The following is a 20,456-nucleotide window of genomic DNA, read 5'->3' as shown; positions in this document are numbered from 1 at the left end:
GTGCCCTCTGTTCTCCTAAAGCGTTTCCCAGCAGCCCTGCCCAGCTGCTGCAGCTGAGACAGAACCAAGCAGCCATACATTCAGTAAAGGAGGAAGAAACAGTGTATCCGAGCTGAAAAATTCAGCAAGCTCCTAGCACTTGTTAGGTCAATCTGTTTATTGGGTTCCAAGCTAAACTCCTTTCCAGGAGGTCTAGGAAGGCCTAGACTCTTACACATTTCCAGCAATGAAACCTTGGTCCAGTTACTTAGTGTGTCTGAGCCTCGGTTTCCTCATTTAAAAAAATGTGATCATACTTGCTTTGCTGGATGATGGAATCAAATGAGGACATGCTACAGTAGGCAGTCAGAGTCTGTGATTTTCTCCTCTCCCCTTGTTACTTCTGTCTCCCTTCTGTTTATATATCTAACTCTCTGTGCCTTAGCTTGCTTTCTGTGATGTGGGGATAAGAATACCGGGCCTACTTAGCTCACTGGTTGTTGTGTGACTCTGCAATAAAGGCTGTGGTGGGGCTTTGGAAATGGTGGCACGTAGTATAAATACCTGTGTGGGCTTATTCTCAGGCTCACTGACCTTGATCTGATGAGCATGCTGGTCCTCTCAGGCCTGGGCTGTTGTGTGCAGCGGCCACTTGGAGGTCACTTAACATACCTTCTGTTATTGTTCTTCCCAAGGCCTCTGATGCACTCACATCTACCTGGGCTGCCCCACAGCCTCCTAACGTCTGTTACTCATATGCCTCCCCCTCTGTCTCTCTGGTCTCCTCTGTATTATAAGACCCAGGACCGTCTCCCCTCCGCTCCCTGGGTACAAAAGGATGCCTGCCACAATCCTGCAGGCTTTCAGAACAGAAGCTGCCTGTCAGATGCACCCCCACCCCCATCCTTAGCCTCAGGAATAAATACTAAAAAAGACTCACGATGGGGAGCTAAGGAAAACAAGAAGTGCTGCTAAAAGCCCCCAACAACCCACAGTGTGAACAGCCCCACCTCCTCCAGAGGCCACCAGCCCCCTCTGCAATTGAGGATGAGCCGCTGTGCACTGGACTCAGAGGGGCCCATGATGCTGTGGGCTGGAAGCTGGGAGTTGGGAGCTGGGAGGGCGGGGCCCACCGAGGCAGGGGAGCTGAGCTGCTCTATTCTGGGCACAGTTTCAAGGCCAGCTGCAGGGAGAACAAGCAGTCGCTGTGTGTCTGCAGCTGGCAGTGGTTAGGCCAGGGCTGTCCCTCACTTGGGGTATATTTAAAGACACCCCAGATGATCATGCCAACAGGAAAAATGCACACAGAGCTCCAGCCACGTCCAGTTTCCAGCCCAGTCCAGCCGCCTCCCCCTTTGCTGTAGAGTTTCTGGCCATGGATTTATGTATCCATAGAGGAAGGCAGGTTTCTCAGACTTTCCCAGGTGGAGGTGGTACCACCTGGGGAAAAGTGCCCCACATTCCTGGGCCTCTCTGCCCTCTGACTGAGCTGGCTAGAAGTTCAGGGGATTAGCTAGGTCGGCTCCTCCCACCCTGGGGTTGGTAACCCAGCAACCGCTGGGGAGAGGCAGGCAGATGAGTCAAAGAGAAGCACAGAATCTCTGGCTTTGTGTTTTGATTGTGAAAACTCCCCGTGAGCGCAGGCTCCCTTCCACAGGGAGTGGTGGGGCTTTCCCACACTGCTTTAGGCCAAATGCTCCTCCTCCAAGGGATGCCTGGGCCCCACTTGACTGCTGCTGCAAGCTCAGGGACAAAGCTGGTGGCCCAGCAAGAGCCCATCCTGGCCCAACTCTGACTGCCTTTCACTTGTTTTTCTCAAGTGAAAACAAGACCACTGGCCTGAATTCCATGGGAAGGGGTATGAGGGTCGGTAACTGAGAACTATGGGCAAGGGGCCCCAAGGGCCTGAGGTTCCGCAGAGCAGAGACAGCAGGTGTGCACAGAAGTTTGGGCTTGCAGGTCAATCTTTTCTTAGAAGTGAGAAGACCTCAGGAGAGCAGCCCAGCAGAAGCAGGGTGGGGAATGAGAAGTGGGCAGCTTATCAACCAGTAAGTGAAGCCCACAGGCTGTGTCTGAGGCAGGCTGCTGCAAGTCCCGGGAGAGTTAAAATCCAAGTGCACCAACTGGATCAGCTATGTAATTTGAGTGTTCAAAATGCACATAAAGGGCCCTTTGCTAAAAAAAAAAAAACTATCAAGAATTTTAAGACAGTCACAGAAGAGCATTAAATGAGGAACCTTCTGAGTGACTGTGCAGGTTGCACACTTGGGAAGCTGGCCCTGAGTGCCTGAACTGGCTCCTTGAAAGTTGAGGCAGGTGAGCTGATGATGTCTGGTCACCCCTGGCCTCAACTGCAGACCCCTCAGCCCTGTGGTCTTCAGTTCCCAGACTTTTACCAGGCTTGGGACATTGCCTCTATCCCCATAGCAGCTTCTTTCCCTGAGTGGGTAGCACCTGTCTTCATTTCTTGAAAAAGAAGAAATTGAAAGGTGATGGTGGGGAGAGGGCTGAGGGCAGGAAAGGACTGCAGCCCTGAGTCCACTGGGCCTCTGGGTCTCAGACCCCAGGACTCCCTGGTCAGGCAGAGAAAGGCAGACCCCGTGATTAGAGCCTACTGGGAGTGAGGCTGTGGACATGTTGGGAACAGGATGGAGGTAAGAAGGATTACACCTGGGGCCACTATGAACCTAGGGGACATGTTCTGAGGGTAGGGGACATGTTCTGAGGGTATGTGACAGACCCGGACCAAAACTAAGGTCCCAAAGCAAGCTTTGGGAACTCACCTCCAACTCTATGTGGTCGTGGAGTTTCTTGCAGGTGGCCGCGAAGGTCTCCGAGGTGCCAAATTCAAAGTACCACAGCTTGTTCTTCATCCTGGACCAGGAGTCAGAAAGATGGCTCAGTGTTCTGTGTTTGAAATGACTGTGTACAGCAGCTAGGCTACTGGGGCCGGGACACTCAAGCCCTCAGCTGTCCCCAATCTTATGTTTTCAGCACTTCTTAATTGGATGATCAGGGATGGAAGACTTTTTTAACCAACTGTTCTTGCCACCAACTTAAAGTAAAACCTATTTGTTTCTTAGACATCATGGCTACTCTGAGTGAACAGCCAATGGCTCTCTGATCTTCCTGGTCAGAGCCAGAGAAAGGCCTGCTTGCCTCTGAATCTGGATCAAGGGAGGAGTTCCATGAAAGTCAACCAGGTGGCACCTGAAAGCACGCTCTGGTTAGTGTCCTTTCTACTACGAATGCAGGGGAGCTTCAGTAGTTGGGGTACAAAGGGAGGACGATCAGTTAGCCAGTTGAGACTTGACAGAGGTACAGCCTCAGGACAGAGGAGGGATAGGCCCACCTGAAACCAGCTAAAATGTGTGCTACTTTGTCTGCACTCTGATTGGGAGAAGCATAATGGAAAGAATTAGACACAGATTTGCAGGCAAGGAGGAAAGAGAGAGAAAAAAAAAGTGAGTTGTTTTGGTAGCAATAGTTTCCTCCCACTTCGTTCTCAATTGTATTCGCTGAGGCTATGACAATCCTTCATTGAGGGGTAGGCCTTGTCCTATTTGCTTCAAAGTAAGAGCTCACTATTTCGAGCTTTAAAGATGTTCAACATTTTCCTGATGGGCCGGGGGCGTGGGGTGGGGGTGGGGGAGGATGGGCAGCCGGAAACAATGGTGTTCCCATGTAGCCGGGAGCTCTGAAAAGTCAGATGGTTGTGTCCTGACACTTGATCATTTTGATCAGATGGTCTCACCAGGAAGTGTTTCTGAAGGTATTCCATTCCTCCCGTCCCAACTGTCATCCTATTCTCAGGGGCTGGCTAAGAGAAGGGACACCTGTCCAGTTTATAAGCTGGCAGATTTTGCTGAGGAAGGATTAAACAGAATCACAATCTTCTTGGCACATCTTCAGGAGAGAGGATGCGCCTTGTGTGTTGCTGATCCTCCATCCTCAGAGCTGTGGACTAAGAGAAAGGAGCATTCTTCAAAGAAAAGAAGGCTTTCTTCCTAGTATTTCTTAGGCCATAGCAGGTGATGCTTTCAAACAAGAGGCACAACTTTTCTCTCTACGTTTCTCAAAGAGTCCACCCACAGCTTAAAGATGAGTCTGTGTCCTCCCACTGCATGAAGATTTCTAAGATCGAGTTGGGAAGTAGCCTTTCTGACTCTTGGTAAGCAGGAAAAGAAATGATAAACGATGACGGGAATAAGCAGTATTTATGGAGTTATGCTTATGAAGAAACTTAGAAGGGTTGGGTATTCTTTAAGTAGACCTTCTCAGCCAGTGTACTAGGCACAGGTGTGCCTGAGATTCCAATCTCCTCAGCTTTGGGTGGCCAGGTTGGGGTCTGGGCAGGCTGAGCCCCTGATGCCACAGCCGGGTTTCTTTCTGTATGAGATAAATGCCAAACAATTGCTTTTGTTTTCTATGCCTGCCATGATGTGCAGAGGAAACACTACTCTGATCAGTTCTCTGTATGCACAGAAATGTGAATCCAAGTTACCCAGGGATTTCATTAAAATGCAAATTCTGATTCAGTCATTCAGGATTTGGGCATAAGAATTCCTTGTTTTCTAACATGCTGCTAGTACTGGTCCAGCAATCACGCTTGGAGCTGTGAGGATCTGGGGACTCCTTTTGTGGCTCTGAAACATTAGTATTCATAAGAATCACTTGTGAATGTGATTAAAATGCTAGTGCCTGGGCTCTAATTTGTAGAGATTCTATGTGGCCTGTGTCTGACAGGGCCCAGGAATATGCATTTTATGAGTGCCCAGGTGATCGCTATTCAGGTGGTCAGCTGTCAGGATTTTCCGAAGCATTACTCTAGAGCCCAGTGAAGTGACAACCAAGGAAGAAGACAGACCGATTAGCCCTGAAAAAGAGGATTCCTCAGGGAAGACAGAATGAGGGTCAGCGCCTTTCAACAGACAATGATGGCAAAAGACCCAGTAACAGGAAAAGCACAGATTGTCATAAATGCCAAAGTTGAGGATGCCTCACAAGCAGCGAGAGCATCTCTGTAGCCAGGAGACCCGCATTATGATTCCATTTTCAAATATCACTGCTAGTCTGAATCATGACTTTTGAAAGTTATTGCCAGGAGATTTAGAGTTTTAATAAAAATTTCCGGAAGCCGCAAGCTATTTTTACCCAGAAGTGGTGCTTCTGATGATCTAATAAGGTTAAGAGGTCATGGTTAGGTCAGTATTGCAGAATGACTGAGAAGATCAAACAGACAGCTTTTTTGTTGCCGGTTAGATGTCCATTTCTGGCTGTGAACCCTAAGCCTCAGTTTCCTGATCTGTAAAATGGAGGTAATAAAAAGATCTGCTTAAAAGGGTAGTTGTAAAGATTAAATGGGATGACCGCAAAGCACTTCTTATAATGCTTGCTGCATAATAATCTCACTGATAATGTTAGCTACTTACTTATCAGTTATTATTTCAATGTCTTGGCATGTTTGGATACCATAACAAGGTTATGGTATCAGGTTGGGCAGCCGTAGACACCGTTGTTGTTGTTTAGTCACTAAGTTGTGTCCAACTATTCACGACCCCATGGACTGCAACACGCCAGGCTTCCCTGTCCTTCACCAACCCCTGGAGCTTGCTTAAACTCATGTCTATTAAGTAGGTCATACCATCCAACCATCTCATCCTCTGTCACCCCCTTCTCCTCCTGCCCTCAATCTTTCCCAGCATCAGGGTCTTTTCCAATGAGTTGGCTCTTTGCATCAGGTGGCCAAAGTGTTGGAGCTTCAGCATTAGTCCTTCCAACGAATATTCAGGGTTGATTTTCTTTAGGATTGACTAATTTGATCTCCGGAGACGGAAATGGCAACCCACTCCAGTGTTCTTGCCTGGAGAATCCCAGGGATGGGGGAGCCTGGTGGGCTGCCGTCTATGGGGTCACACAGAGTTGGACGTGACTGAAGTGACTTAGCAATTTGATCTCCTTGCAGTCCAGAGGGACTCTCAAGAGTCTTCTCCAGCACCACAATTCAAAAGCATCAATTCTTCAGTGCTCAGACTTCTTTATGGTACAATTCTCACATCTGTTCATGACTACCATAGCTTTGACTATATAGACTTTTGTAGACATTATATATCCAAAGTTTTCTGGGAAAGAAAAACGTGATCATACTAGTCAGATCATGTGTCTTGACTTTTGGCTAAAAATATATGTTCCCTCCATGTCTAATCTAACAGTTTTTTTTTTCCAGAGTCAGACCACAGCCTAATCCTTGGTTAATTATCTTGACTGGTCACATGATTGTCCATAGACGTCATGTTTGCAAATATGCTTCTGAGAAAGTACACATTTGGTGTGAGACAAAGTATTTATTGACTCAAGAAATATTCAGTGTGCCAGGACTAGATAGGGTGTACTTAGGTGCAGGAGAGAACAAAACACAGAACTCCATGAGCCAGACACCTGAGAAAAGCAGCCAAAGAAACAGAATATGGAAACAGTCATGTGCCAAGTACTTAAGCCTTGGGGATACCTAGGAGGAGGGACATCCAATTCTTAGTGAGGCCACCACTCATCCTAAGTGAGTGATGAGTTCTGAAGGATGTGGAAGGGAATAAGGAAAGTGGAGGAAGAACATTCTAGGCAGAGGAAAAAGCCCAAGCAATGGCCCAGGGTAAGAGAGAGCACAGTCCTGCTGGAGAGGATCTGGAATTCAAGGAGGGATAGATTGGCCAGATAAGGGGGGTGCAATGCTTAGGTGCTTGAGCTTTATCTTAAAGTCTATACTGTGTTGTGGACCATCCTCAAGTGAGAGTAGTGGTGAGGGGCTGGTGGTAGCGACCTGACAGATTTTTGTGCTTTTTAAAGATCACTCTGTTCCAAGTCTGGAGAGTCGACTGGAAGGGGTGGGTACAGATTTGAGGCCTGGAGGATGGTTTGTAGGTGGTGTAGAATCCCAGGAGAGAACTGGGAAGGACCTGAACAAAGGTAGTGACAGTAGGGCTCAGGCTAAGGAAAGGGATTCACAAGCTAAAATTTAGGAGGTGGAACTGACAGGGCTGGTTTGTTGTAAGGGGTGAGTGAGAAAGAATAGTCAATGACACCCAAGTGCTTAGGTTGCATGATAGATGGTGGGTGCTGTTCACTGAGTGAGAAGCACAGGAGTTCAGTTCTCCAGCGGCAGTCCTCTTTGTAACTGAGGGACAGCACTTTTGTGTTTTGGCATGTCCATCATCCATCCACCCATCTATCCATAGATCATCTATTGAGCCATACTATGGACTAGGCACTGCATATGACCTGGAGATGAGTGGTAAATAAGAGAGGCAGGATCTTTGCCTCACAAGTTTCCATACTTTTAATAGCTTCACCAAGATGCTAATGTTCAACCTCTGACTGACAGGACTTTTGTTCAGAAATCTGAGAGCTTTTCTTCCTCCTCTTTTAACTCAGGCACATTTTAGTTAGAAGTAAATACAATCTGGAAAATTCCATGGATGGAGGAGCCTGGTGGGCTACGGTCCATGGGGTTGCAAAGAGTCGGACATGACTGAGTAACTTTACTTTCACTTTCAAATACAATCTATTCCTATGGTTCTTTGGTTTTTCATTCTGCAAAACATTTCACATGCACTATCTCTTTCCCTTACTTCCAAGTAAGGGAAGACTTGAGGAAAAGTAAATTGTCGAGGTTGTGGAGCAAGTAAGTGCAGAGGTGGCCCCCTCCCTGACTGTCAGGCCGCAGAGCCTGTGTTTTGCAGCCTTGCCACACTATCTTCTCACGTCTTTGCATGTGGTATGGTGCTGTGTGCTCTGATCACAGACTAGGCCGCTGTAAACCAGGCTATGAAATGGAAGCGGTTGCAGGCCTGGGGTGTAAGTGGTTGCATCACAAGCTGGGAAATGCTGTCTGATGAAGAGTGTACCCTCCCCCCGACCTAAGTCCCAGTGGCCAGGGGTGGAGTCTAGATGAGTCTCAATTGGATTTGTCACAGGAACCTCCTGGTCTTGAATCTAAACAAACTCAGAAAGTTGGGGAAACCAGAATAGATCCCTAGAAAAGCCAGAGGCTCCCAGGACACCCTGGACCTTTTTCTCTCAGCTCACCCAGAAATGAGGCATAGGCGGTGCCCATGAGGCATCTCCTACACAGAGTGAGATGGGGAAAGCTGGGAGACAGACGTAAATTTCACCTCGGGTGCCTCCCATTTCAGCTCCAATGTGGACCACTTCTGGCCGCGCATAATAAGAGAGGACCAAGGGGTCTAACGCAAGACCCCAGGATGGAATCAAGGAGCCCTGCTTTCAAATGCTGACTCCACCCTTTAGTGGTTGTATAACTTTGAACTTTTCCTTTTTTTTTACTTTTCTGAGCCTCTTTACTCATAAAATGGGTAAATACCTAATTCACAGATTGTTATCAATATTAAATGAGACATGTAAAGTCATTTATAACAGGCCTTGGTCTACAGGCCTTCATCCCCTGTACACATTAAAAGTTTGATTATTGGCAAGCCATCAGCAACATTCAATATTAAAAAACAAAATACCCTCTTCCTAATAAAGGTCATGTATCTGGTTTCTCAGAAAAAATTGCCACTAGCCTTATATTAGATAATATAAAGGGGGATTGTTCTGGTTGCCTCTGCCCTAGCTGCCAAAATGGTTGCAAGTCCAAAGGCTGGAGCCAGGAGAGTAAGGACAAAGGAAGGAAGAGACTCCTCTTGGGATGAAGGTTGATCAGATAGAGATGGCCCCCCGCACCCTGCATGACTGAGGTCAGACATTAATGGTAGGCCTGAGGTGGAGGCTGGCATCGGGCCAAGTAACATAGAGGACAGACCCTCTCTTTGTATATGTTGGGGTGTTGTCACCAAGGACTGCACTGGCAGGCCCATCTGAGGCAGGGCTTCCTAAAGGTTTCTCAGCTGCTATGGGGCTTCCCTGATAGCTCAGTTGGTAAAGAATCCATCTGCAATGCAGAAGACCCCTGTTTGATTCCTGGGTCAGGAAGATCCCCTGGAGAAGAGATAGGCTACCCACTCCAGTATTCTTGGGCTTCCCTTGTGGCTCAGCTGGTAAAGAATCTGCCTGCAATGCGGGACACCTGGGTTCGATGCCTGGGTTGAGAAGATCTCCTGGAGAAGGGAAAGGCTACCCACTACAGTGTTCTGGCCTGGAGAATTCCATGGACTGTATAGTCCATGGGGTTGCAAAGAGTCGGACACAACTGAGTGACTTTCACTTTCATGAGAACAGGAAGGAAGCCAAACCCCCAGCCTGCTACCACTGCATATCACAACACCAGGGAGGAGTAACCTAGATTCTCTGGTTCTGTCTACACTGGCAGAGCAGATGTGGATAGTGCTGAGTGCTGACAGGTTCTTTGTTGATCTGGAAGTAGAGAAAGCCTCTCGTCAGGGAAGCTTTAGACTTTAGGCTTTACATTTTCCCTGGTGGCTCAGACAGTAAAGAATCTGCCTGCAATGTGGGAGACTTGGGTTTGATCCCTGGGTTGGGAAAATCCCCTGGAGAAAGGAATGGCTCCAGTATTCTCACTTGGAGAACTCCATGAACAGAGGAGCCTGGTGGGATACAGTCTATGGGGTCGCAGAGTCAGACACGACTAAGTGACTAACATTTTCACTTTTTCAAAATTTTACGTATATTATCTCTTTCCATTCTTAGAAGAATCCTATGAGGGGGTGCTCTTGATGATAAATTCACAGAATGAAGCAAATTCTTCTCAGCCTCATCTTCTCTTTTTTCTTTCCCCCTTCCCATCATCACCCTAAGCACCTTTCCAAAGAAAGACATAATAATACTCTCTAACAATTTGACAAAGCCCTCATTCTCCCTGCTGAGTAGACAGCCTGACCGCCAGTGTTCTCTGGTCTTTTGAAGATGTCTCTCCTGCCATTACTTATAGCCCTTGTTGGAGGTTTGCTGCTGCGGCACGTGGTACTAGTTTTTGTCTGTTTCATTTGCAGTTGTATAAGAGCATGGCATTTGGAGTCCGAGAGGCTAGGGTTCACGCCTGGTTCTGCCATTTCCTGGTTAGACAAGTTACTTCAGTTCTTTGACCCTTCATTTCTTCTCCTACAAAATGGGAGTGTGATTTTCTACCCAGCAAAGTTGTGAAGCTCATATGGCAAATGCAAAGCACCAAGCAGGTGTTTCATGCATGGGAAGTACCCCCTCACTGTTCTCTCTTGTTGCTAAGAGACACACTCCCTGGGAGATTTGTTCCCCAAAGGCTGCAGGGGTAGGGACAGGAGCCTGTGGGGTTCTATCCCAGGCAGCCAATATTTTTTGAAGAAAATAAAGCTAACAATGTTTTAATGACTTTTGGATTGCTTTTTCTGCATCCGTCTTCCTGAGTTGTTTTTGGCCCAGCATTTCTTTCCTTCTCATAATCACCTTTCAGCTGGAGATGACTAATCCGTAACCAGTTGTCCTGAGGCTGGTTTCCAGGTCCAAGAAACTCCTAGGTTCACTGTCAGGCTCTAAGCTACCCTGGTGAACCCGTTCTTGAGGCAGAAGCCCCTCATCTGGGCTCTCAGGGACTCTCAGGCACATGGGGGAGTGGTAAACAGCAGCAATGACACCGTGGATTGACTCTATTTCTAGGCTTTCTTCATTTCCCCCTGCTTTATAAGAAAATAACATTGATTGCACACTAGTTAGTTGAATCTTTTCATTTGACAGATGAGGGAAAAATGAGACTAATTAAAAATGTTCTTTTATATTTGTCAGCAATTTAGGACTGGATTCAGTCACCATCCTGACAGCCTATGAATAGCCTGTTTTCAAGGATGTCCACAAGTGAAACCGAGCTCACTGCTGGGCATTTTCACCAGCAAAGGCAATGAGCTTCTGATGGCCCTTTTCTGATCATCTAGGAAGTTTTAAGGGCAGTAGACTTTTGAAGTCATCAAAACATGAAAACATTTCTTTGGATGTAGAAGGCTACAAAGAGGACACTATAGCTATTTCTAGAAATAGGAGCCCTTGAATTGAAGGTGTTCCTCTTTGTGGTTTGGACTTTGATAATCAGATTCCCTGAGTGGGTCATGACTCAGTCAGTCAGTTAGGCCTCTGTCAGCCCAGTGAAGCAGATGCTGCTCCCAAGATATGTTCTGTGTTGGGCTGAGGGAGCCAAATGATGTGGTGGCCGTGCTGGGCCAGCAGGCAGGAGACCTCCTCCAGCCCCACTTCTCATTCACCCTAGAATGTTGACCCCACGAGAGTTACGCAGGGTCTCCTAGACTCAGTTTCCTCATCCTACAGTGAAGGGCGGAGGATGACAAATTGCAGAGGTTTCTCCAAGCTCCCTGAAGAACCTGAGATGACAAGATACAGGACAGGGCGGGAGGGCCCCCCTCCTCTCCACAATCAGAGCCATGGAGGAGTGTGGGCCCGAGTATTTTTTTTTAACAAAGATGCCACAAAAATGTATTTTAAAGTAAACTCTGTTAATTATTAAAGTTGGCAACTAGTTCAGCTCTTTAAAAGAACACCATATGGGCCCCAAACTGCACACCTGGGGAAAACTCCACCTAGCCAACAGGCTACTTTGGTACATTAATTATATATTTTCATAAGGTTCATCTCAATTAAAAAACAGAAACAAATGATCTCAGTACCATGAGTTTGCTGGGTTATTGGTGCTGTTACTGCTCTGACTACTAAAGTTAGACTAGTGTCAGGTTATGAAGGAAAATAGGAATCTAGCACAACCAGAGAGGTATGATAGCAACCTAGGAAGAGTAAGTGCAACTCAAGCTGAATGACAAGTGTTACAATATTGAGACCATTTATTTGTTGACATTTTACATTATTTAAGTCCTGAGTGCTTTTGGATGTTCAGTGATTATGTTAACCAGAGTTTAGATCAAACTTTTAAAAAAGAAAAAATAAAAGCCAAGGTAGGTAAGGCTTAGTTCCAAAGCCAGGGTGTCAAGTCCTGTAAGGGGCCAGTGACTGTCATCTCACAGGTGCTGCAGAGGCCATCTGTGTCACCAGCACACCCAGCTGCCCTGGCCCATCAGAGAGCTTGTCACCACATCTAATCCACCCTGCATGCTATCCCCTGCCCTCGCTGCTCATTGGAATGGCACTTGATGACCTGCTGGCATAGAGCTATGGATGGAAGGATCTTTTCCAAGGGGAGGCAGTGGCCCTGTTGGTATAAGGGCAAGTGAGCCCCCAGCAATCAGGAAGCGGACTTTATAAATAGCTGTTTTTGTTCTCTGAGTTCGACTCTTGTGCCCGCTGCTCCTGCCAACAGATTTGTCTTGGCTCAGCTCAAGGGGCAAGGTATTCCCTGGCTTTTTTCCATACTGGTGACAAGACTGGTGTTCATGGTGCTCAGAAAAATATAGGGTAGTGAAAGAACAGGTGGACTGCAGACCAAGACCAGAAGCGGGTGGGCAACAAGACCAGAAGCATGTGGGGAACAGGAAAGGGGAAGAGCTCAAGAAGGGGTTAAAGAAAACCGAAAAGGCCAAGAAAGCAGGAGGAACCTGCCTAGTGTGTATTTTATAGTATAAAGACAAAATCCTTTTAATAACCTACAAAGACACTTCTTGAGTCATTTTCACGTGGGAAAAATTACCTGCAAAATCACAGGTGACATCATTTGCACTTAGGGGAACTGTGGGGTCCAGGGATTCCCAGCTGGGAGATCAGATTCCAAGGACTATTCCAAAGTATGGAAGGAGTTCATGAGTTGCTGTCAGTGTTTCCTAATATGTAGCAGTATTTGGGCATTTACTCATAACAAAGACTGTACAGGCTAACTAGCAGGTTAAAAAAATTTTTTTTTATGTGGAATGGAATAAAATCAATTACATTGGTTACTCTTGGCAACCTGCTCTGATTGAATGGCAAATGGATTCTGTTGAATCCTAAAGATAGAAAATGAATGGTTACTTAGAACAGCCTTTCTGGGCAACAGAAATCTTATTCAGTAGGGCATCCATGGTGGAGGGTGGTGAGGAATAAATAAGAGTACTGCTCCATTTGATAGTATGTGAGTACAAGCAGAACCACACCAGCTCTGCACAGTGGTTCTCTTCTAAGCCATACCAGCCTTCTCAGGGTACAGATTAGAAGACTGACATCAGCCTTAGGACACTGAGATGGAGGATGCACCGGCTGGGATTCAACTCCCAGCGTCCAGCTTCCACCTTCCCATCCTTATTCCTTACCTTGCCATCTATCCCCACTCCCCCTCCTGCGGCTCTGCCCCAGAGGCATCTGAGAGAAGTGGAAAGGTCAGCCCAAACCACAAGAGCTGATGACGGCAAAGCTGCGGGCCATTCCCATTCACGCCCGTGGGCTGGCTTTGATCGCAAGCCACGGTAAGACCACAAGCTCCAGCTCCAGGTTGGCGGACTCAGGCTACTCCAGCCCTTGTGTTGCTCTTCCCCAGAGTTGGCCGTCTGGGTCTCCCTCTGGGCCTCCAGTCTCCACTCTTGTCCCAGAGAAAAGAAGGGCCAAAGCCACTGGCCTCCTGTAGAGCAGCCACTCTGCCCCTCCCTCCCAGGGTAATTCTGAGCCCCGGAGAACCTGCTCCTTTTAAGCAGTGATCCTCCTACTGCACATAAGACAGTTGGTTTCCGTGGACTAGGGGCAGAGTCTCCTTCGGTGGACATTCCGGAATTCTGTCTCGCATGTGACAGTTTCCCCTCCTAAGGGCGGGACTCCAGTTGTGGGCATGAAGCCAGTCAAAGTCTGAAACGGGATCCTCCCCCAGGGTAGCACCTGGGGACACACCCCTGTGTGGGCAAACACCCAGGCCCAAGCAGGAGGTTTCTCTCAGACCCTCTGTCCATGGGTACCCTGCACACTCACAGACTCCGCGGCTCTGAGGCAGAGTCTCTCCCAAGAGACAGAAGTGTGACTTGAGAACAGCCACTGTGATGGGAATGCCACCACATGGTCCTGCCACTTTGGGGGTGACCCTCAGGACAGACAGCTGGTGAGGCAGCTAAAGTTTTCCTCTATTGAGGGCCCGAGTCTCTGGAGTGTTTTTCCAGTCAGTATCTGTCCTTGCCAAGGGAAAATAGTTCCCTTCCCCCATTCAAAATAATAAAGTAAAATAAAAATCTCACCAAGTTTGGCTGCTTTTAGCAATCCTTTCTCTCTTTGAAGATTTATTTGTGGAACGAAAATCCCCTTCAGGCCGATTTGGCTGAGGCTAGAGGGCTCTGAGTAAGCACAACCTCACAACTCTCAGACAGCAAAGTCAAATACGAGGACAGAGAGCAGCCTGGCTCCCAGAGGCAGGGAAAGGGGAGAAGGCAGATGGGCACGTGGGGCTCTAAGGCCCTGTGATGATTGCTTACTTGTTGTGTAGCTTTTTGATCCTGATCTATGCTTTATTAGCATTCACACAACCATTGGGCCAGGAAACTGGTACCTGAAGGCAGTTGGGAACAGTTAAGGCCAAGGTAGGGAGGATGGCTGGTTAGAACAAAGTTTGGGATTGACATATTCACACTGCTGTATTTAAAATGGAATAACTGATAAGGACCTACTGTATAGCACATGGAACTCTGTTCAATGTTATGTGGCAGGTTTGATGGGAGGAGAGTTTGGAGGAGAATGGTTACATGTATTTGTACAGCTGAGTCCCTTTGCTGTCCACCTGAAACTATCTTAACATTGTTCATCGGCTATATGAAAGTGAAAGTCACTCAGTCCGACTTTTTGCAACCCCATGGACTATACAGTTCAGGGAATTCTCCAGGCCAGAATACTGGAGTGGGTAGCCCGTTCCCTTCTCCAGGGTATTGAACCCAGGGTATCGATTCCCAGCCCAGGGATCAAACCCAGGTCTCTTGCATTGCAGGTGGATTCTTTACCAGCTGAGCCACCAGGGAAGCCCAAGAACACTGGAGTGGGTAGCCTATTCCTTCTCCCGCAGATCTTCCCAACCCAGGAATCAAACTGGGTCTCCTGCATTGCAGGTGGATTCTTTACCAGCTGAGCTACCCCAATAAAAATAAAAAGCTTTTAAAAAAATAAGGAAATGAAAGATAAATAAAAAATAAAAAGATGAGATTTTGTTCTCCAACCAACCAACCAAATATAGCCCTGAACATCGGGAGAAGGTAGGCTGAGGAAGCTCTCAGAAGCTCTTGCTGAGGAAGACCATTTCCTAGGTTCTGACCAACCAAAGCTAGAAACTAGGAACTGTTTAGCAGAGAAGGAGGCAAACCCCCAAAGCAGGTCCACAACCCCACCCTATAGTAATTCGCCCTATGTTATTCCCAGGGAGCCCCGAGAGAGACAGCAGAGCTTCCCCTCTCTCTCTACTCCCTCCACTCCCAGCTCACCCCCAGCTGTTGGGAATTGTCTTAGTCTCTACTTATCCAGTGTCTATTGTGTGCTGGACCTGCATTAGCTACTTTAGAAACCAAAGGGGCCCCTCCTGTGGTCCTCACATCTGTCTTCTGTGGTGGGTGCTATGTGGTTATTTTACAGATGCCTTTGAGGCTGTTGTTTCTGGACAAACGCAAAGCTCGCCTGAAATGGTATCGCGGTGTCTGAGGGGATGCTGGCTGAATAAGCCTGGTCTCCTCTCTCCCTCCCACAGCCAGCCTTTCTGAGCTTGAGGTGGTGCCCGATTTGTGACAGGTCAGGTTACAAAAGTTCCTTGCTTAAGCCAGTTGTTTGTCACTCTGAGCACATTTTCCCATAGAAACCATGTCATGTTGAGATTGGGTTCTCAGAGTAACCACCAAAGCCAATTATCCCATTAGATATCCAATGTCTAGTTTTGCAGACAGTGTGGTAGGGCTGAAAAAGCCCTGGTCAGAAGCCAGAAAGGCCTGGGTTTCAGCCACAGATCAGTCACTTACTTGCTACGTGGCCTTGGGCAAGTCATTTAGTCCCTAGCCCTTAGTTTCTTCATCTTTGAATTGGGATGGTATTCCCTACCTTGCAAAGTATTAGTTGAGAAGGTATACATGGGTCCTCTGATATACACTCAGATAATGAAGCAACAGAACTCCATTGCCATATATAAAACTGGCTTTGTGGCCTCATGGATTCTGAGTCACAACTTGAAATACAAGCGGCACATCTTTCTTGCTGAATTTGGATTGGGGAATCTTTGTTCTCCTTAACTTCCTGGAAAAGAAACATGGGGACTATTAATAAAACCCACCCTAAAATCCCTGGTGGCCACCCTAAAGTCGGGCTGGAGTTCTGATTAGACTGGGACCAGGGGTGGCAGAGGGAGGTATGAAGCAAAAGAGGTAAGAAGGGGGAGGAAAGGGCACAACTAAAGGATGCCTCATATTTCTTTGGCTTTCATAAAACTGCACGATGGTCTGGCTGCTTCCTCTGAAGTTTCTGTGCCTCCACACCATGAGCTAGTTGGATGCTTCCTGGTCAGAACTAAGTACAGAGTAAGGGAGTTCCCTCCTGGGTCTCTCTTTTACATCATGAAATTGTTAGCAAAGCAACAATTCATAAAATGGGGCAGATGCTTGAATAAATACCCTCTTCCCATCTTTATTCCATCTTCTTCCTATGCTACTTAGGAAAAAAGTCTTAAATAGGAAAGCACCAGCCAGAGCCTGTCTCTGCCTGAGAAGACTGTAGTGCACACACCGCCAGCAAAATCCTTTCTATTTTGCCCTTTTGAAAATCTCATCCATATGCTCTTGGCTTTGCTTCCACTCTCATGTTTATGACTTCTACTTCTGTGTACCCTCCTAACACCCATTTCAGTGCCTACAACCACGTGACCTTGTCACCCTGACCTAGCATGGCGTCCTGGCTGTGTGTCCTAGCCACCTCGCCTCTGTTGTCTCCGAGGTCGTGCTTGCCTCCCCCATTCGCTGGGCCCCTCACGATGCAGCTGGTGAGCGTGTCCCCAGTGTGGATGTGACCCTGCTCCAGTTCCTCAGAGAACTGCTCGGCACCCCCTCTGCCAGGCCTCTTATTTCTAGCTCACACCTGCTGCCCCTCCATGGGCTGCGATTTTAGAGTTTCATTTGAACATTCCACTTTATCCCCTTTAAATCCCATTTTAAAGCTCTCCTGTTTGGTCTTCAAGTCTCTGGCCAAAAATGTTTTCCTTGGTTTATGTGACAAGCTCCCGATTCCTTGCCAAGGGGCCTGTCATTCCAGCATCCAAATCTGTGGTCCAGGAGAACAGGCGTCCTCGGCTCAGTTACAGAGCAGCTCACGCTCCCCATGCATGTGTGCCTGTTTCTTCTAAAATCCTGACTCACGGCTCTGGAAGAGACAGGAGCATCAACTCTGCCTCTTGGTTTCCTACTCAAGACACCAGAGTCACCAGAGATACTAACCAGGATCCCTCTGAATGTGTGACTTGTTCCCACATCCATGGCTCGAAGGGAAAAATAGTCTACGGGTTATTTGAGCACGTTTGCTCCTGTTTGTCTCTAATGCACGTTTGTCATCAGTGTGAACTCAGCAGAATACTAGTCTCACAAGATGCTCTGAGATAGGGGGATTCTGTGGTCAGCTAAATTTGGGAAACTAAAGACTTTATCCTGGGATGTCTCTGGTGGTCCAGTGGTTAAGAATCCACCTTGTAATGCAGAGGATGGGGTTGGATCCCTGGTCAGGGAACAAAGATCCCACATGTAGCGGAGCAACTAAGATCCTGTGTGCTACAACAAAAGATCCCATACGATGCAATGAAGGTCCTGCAGGCTACAACTAAGACCTTGCAGCCCAATAAATAAATAAATATTAAAAAATAAATACTTTATCCTGCTTTAGCATGGTCTCAATAGACTTGAATCGACAGACCGCGTAGAAGTGTGCTGGCTGCGACGGACTGTGCAGAAGCATGGCCGAAAGGAGCTACCCCCTCGCCCAAGGTCAGGGCTGGCGGCCAAGAGGAGCTACCCCACGTCCGAGGTCAGAGGCGGCGGCTGAGAGAAGCTACCCCACGCCCGAGGTCAGGGGTGGTGGCCGATAGGATCAACCCCACGTCCAAGGAGTAGCGGCTGCGCGGGTGCAGAAGGGCCGAGAGGAGCTACTCCACGTTCAGAATCAGGATGGGCAGCCGTGAGGACATACCCCTCGTCCAAGGTAAGGAGCAGTGGCTGCGCTTTGCTGGAGCAGCAGTGAAGAGATACCCCACGTCCAAGGTAAGAGAAACCTAAGTAAGACGGTAGGTGTTGCCAGAGGGCATCAGAGGACAGACAAACTGAAACCATAATCACAGAAAACTAGTCAATCTGATCACACGGACCACAGCCTTGTCTAACTCAATGAAACTAAGCCATGCCCTGTGGGGCAACCCAAGACGGGCGGGTCATGGTGGGGAGGTCTGACAGAATGTGGTCCACTGGAGAAGGGAATGGCAAACCACTTCATTATTCTTGCCTTGAGAACCCCATGAACAGTATGAAAAGGCAAAATGATAGGATACTGAAAGAGGAACTCCCCAGGTCAGTAGGTGCCCAATATGCTACTGGAGATCAGTGGAGAAATAACTCCAGAAAGAATGAAGGGATGGAGCCAAAGCAAAAACAATACCCAGTTGTGAATGTGACTAGTGATAGAAGCAAGGTCCAATGCTGTAAAGAACAATATTTCACAGGAACCTGGAATGTTAGGTCCATGAATCAAGGCAAATTGGAAGTGGTCAAACAGGAGATGGCAAGAGTGAATGTCGACATTCTAGGAATCAGAGAACTAAAATGGACTGGAATGAGTGAATTTAACTCAGATGACCATTATATCTACTACTGTGGGCAGGAATCCCTTAGAAGAAATGGAGTAGCCAACATGGTCAACAAAAGAGTCTGAAATGCAGTACTTGGATGCAATCTCAAAAATGACAGAATGATCTCTGTTCATTTCCAAGGCAAACCATTCAATATCACAGTAATCCAAGCCTATGCCCCAACCAGTAATACTGAAGAAGCTGAAGTTGAATGGTTCTATGAAGACCTACAAGACCTTTTAGAAAATTACACCCCCAAAAGATGTGCTTTTCATTATGGGGACTGGAATGCAAAAGTAGGAAGTCAAGAAACACCTGGAGTAACAGGCAAATTTGGCCTTGGAATACGGAATGAAGCAGGGCAAAGGGTAATAGAATTTTGCCAAGAGAACACACTGGTCATAGCAAACACCCTCTTCCAACAACACAAGAGAAGACTCTACACATGGATATCACCAGATGGTCAACACTGAAATCAGATTGATTATATTCTTTGCAGCCAAAGATGGAGAAGCTCTATACAGTCAGCAAAAACAAGACCAGGAGCTGACTGTGGCTCAGATCATGAGCTCCTTATTACCAAATTCAGACTTAAGTTGAAGAAAGTAGGGAAAACCACTAGACCATTCAGGTATGACCTAAATCAAATCCCTTATGATTATACAGTGGAAGTGAGAAATAGATTTAAGGGACTAGATCTGATAGATAGAGTGCCTGATGAACTATGGATGGAGGGTCGTGACATTGTACAGGAGACAGGAATCAAGACCATCCCCATGGAAAAGAAATGCAAAAAAGCAAAATGGCTGTCTGGGGAGGCCTTACAAATAGCTGTGAAAAGAAGAAAAGCAAAAAGCAAAGGAGAAAAGGAAAGATAGAAGCATCTGAATGCAGAGTTCCAAAGAATAGCAAGGAGAGATAAGAAAGCCTTCCTCAGTGATCAATGCAAAGAAACAGAGGAAAACAACAGAATGGGAAAGACTAGAGATCTCTTCAAGAAAATTAGAAATACCAAGCGAACATTTCATGCAAAGACGGGCTCGATAAAGGACAGAAATGGTATGGACCTAACAGAAGCAGAAGATATTAAGAGGTGGCAAGAATACACAGAAACTGTACAAAAAAGATCTTCACGACCAAGATAATCACAATGATGTGATCACTGACCTAGAGCCAGACATCCTGGAATGTGAAGTCAAGTGGGCCTTAGAAAGCATCACTATGAACAAAGCTAGTGGAGGTGATGGAATTCCAGTTGAGCTCTTTCAAATCCTGAAAGATCATGCTGTGAAAGTGCTGCACTCAATATGCCAGCAAATTTGGAAAGCTCAGCAGTGGCCACAGGACTGGAAAAGGTCAGATTTCATTCCAATCCCAAAGAAAGGCAATGCCAAAGAATGCTCAAACTACCGCACAATTGCACTCATCTCACACGCTAGTAAAGTAATGCTCAAAATTCTCCAAGCCAGGCTTAAGCAATATGTGAACTGTGAACTTCCAGATGTTCAAGCTGGTTTTAAAAAAGGCAGAGGAACAGAGATCAAATTGCCAACATCTGCTGGATCATGGAAAAAGCAGGAGAGTTCCAGGAAAACATCTATTTCTGCTTTATTGACTATGCCAAAGCCTTTGACTGTGTGGATCACAATAAACTGTGGAAAATTCTGAAAGAGATGGGAATACCAGACCACCTGATCTGCCTCTTGAGAAATGTATATGCAGGTCAGGAAGCAACAGTTAGAACTGGACATGGAACAACAGACTGGTTCCAAATAGG

The 20,456-nt window shown here is 47.0% G+C and overlaps 1 protein-coding gene across 5 annotated transcripts in view; it reads right to left on the bottom strand.

Moving 5' to 3' along the window:
- DGKG (diacylglycerol kinase gamma) overlaps positions 1-20,456 on the bottom strand; it is a 226,452-nt gene that overhangs the window by 59,526 nt on the left and 146,470 nt on the right. For all 5 annotated transcript variants that reach the window (XM_059888290.1, XM_024995253.2, XM_024995255.2 and 2 more), the window contains one exon: positions 2,763-2,853. In XM_059888290.1, the coding sequence (XP_059744273.1) occupies positions 2,763-2,853 (91 nt within the window). The remainder of the gene's footprint in view (positions 1-2,762; positions 2,854-20,456) is intronic.

This window comes from Bos taurus, chromosome 1, assembly GCF_002263795.3.
Source record: "Bos taurus isolate L1 Dominette 01449 registration number 42190680 breed Hereford chromosome 1, ARS-UCD2.0, whole genome shotgun sequence".
Taxonomy (NCBI): Eukaryota; Metazoa; Chordata; class Mammalia; order Artiodactyla; family Bovidae; genus Bos; species Bos taurus.
This window is presented reverse-complemented; position numbering and strand designations above follow the sequence as displayed.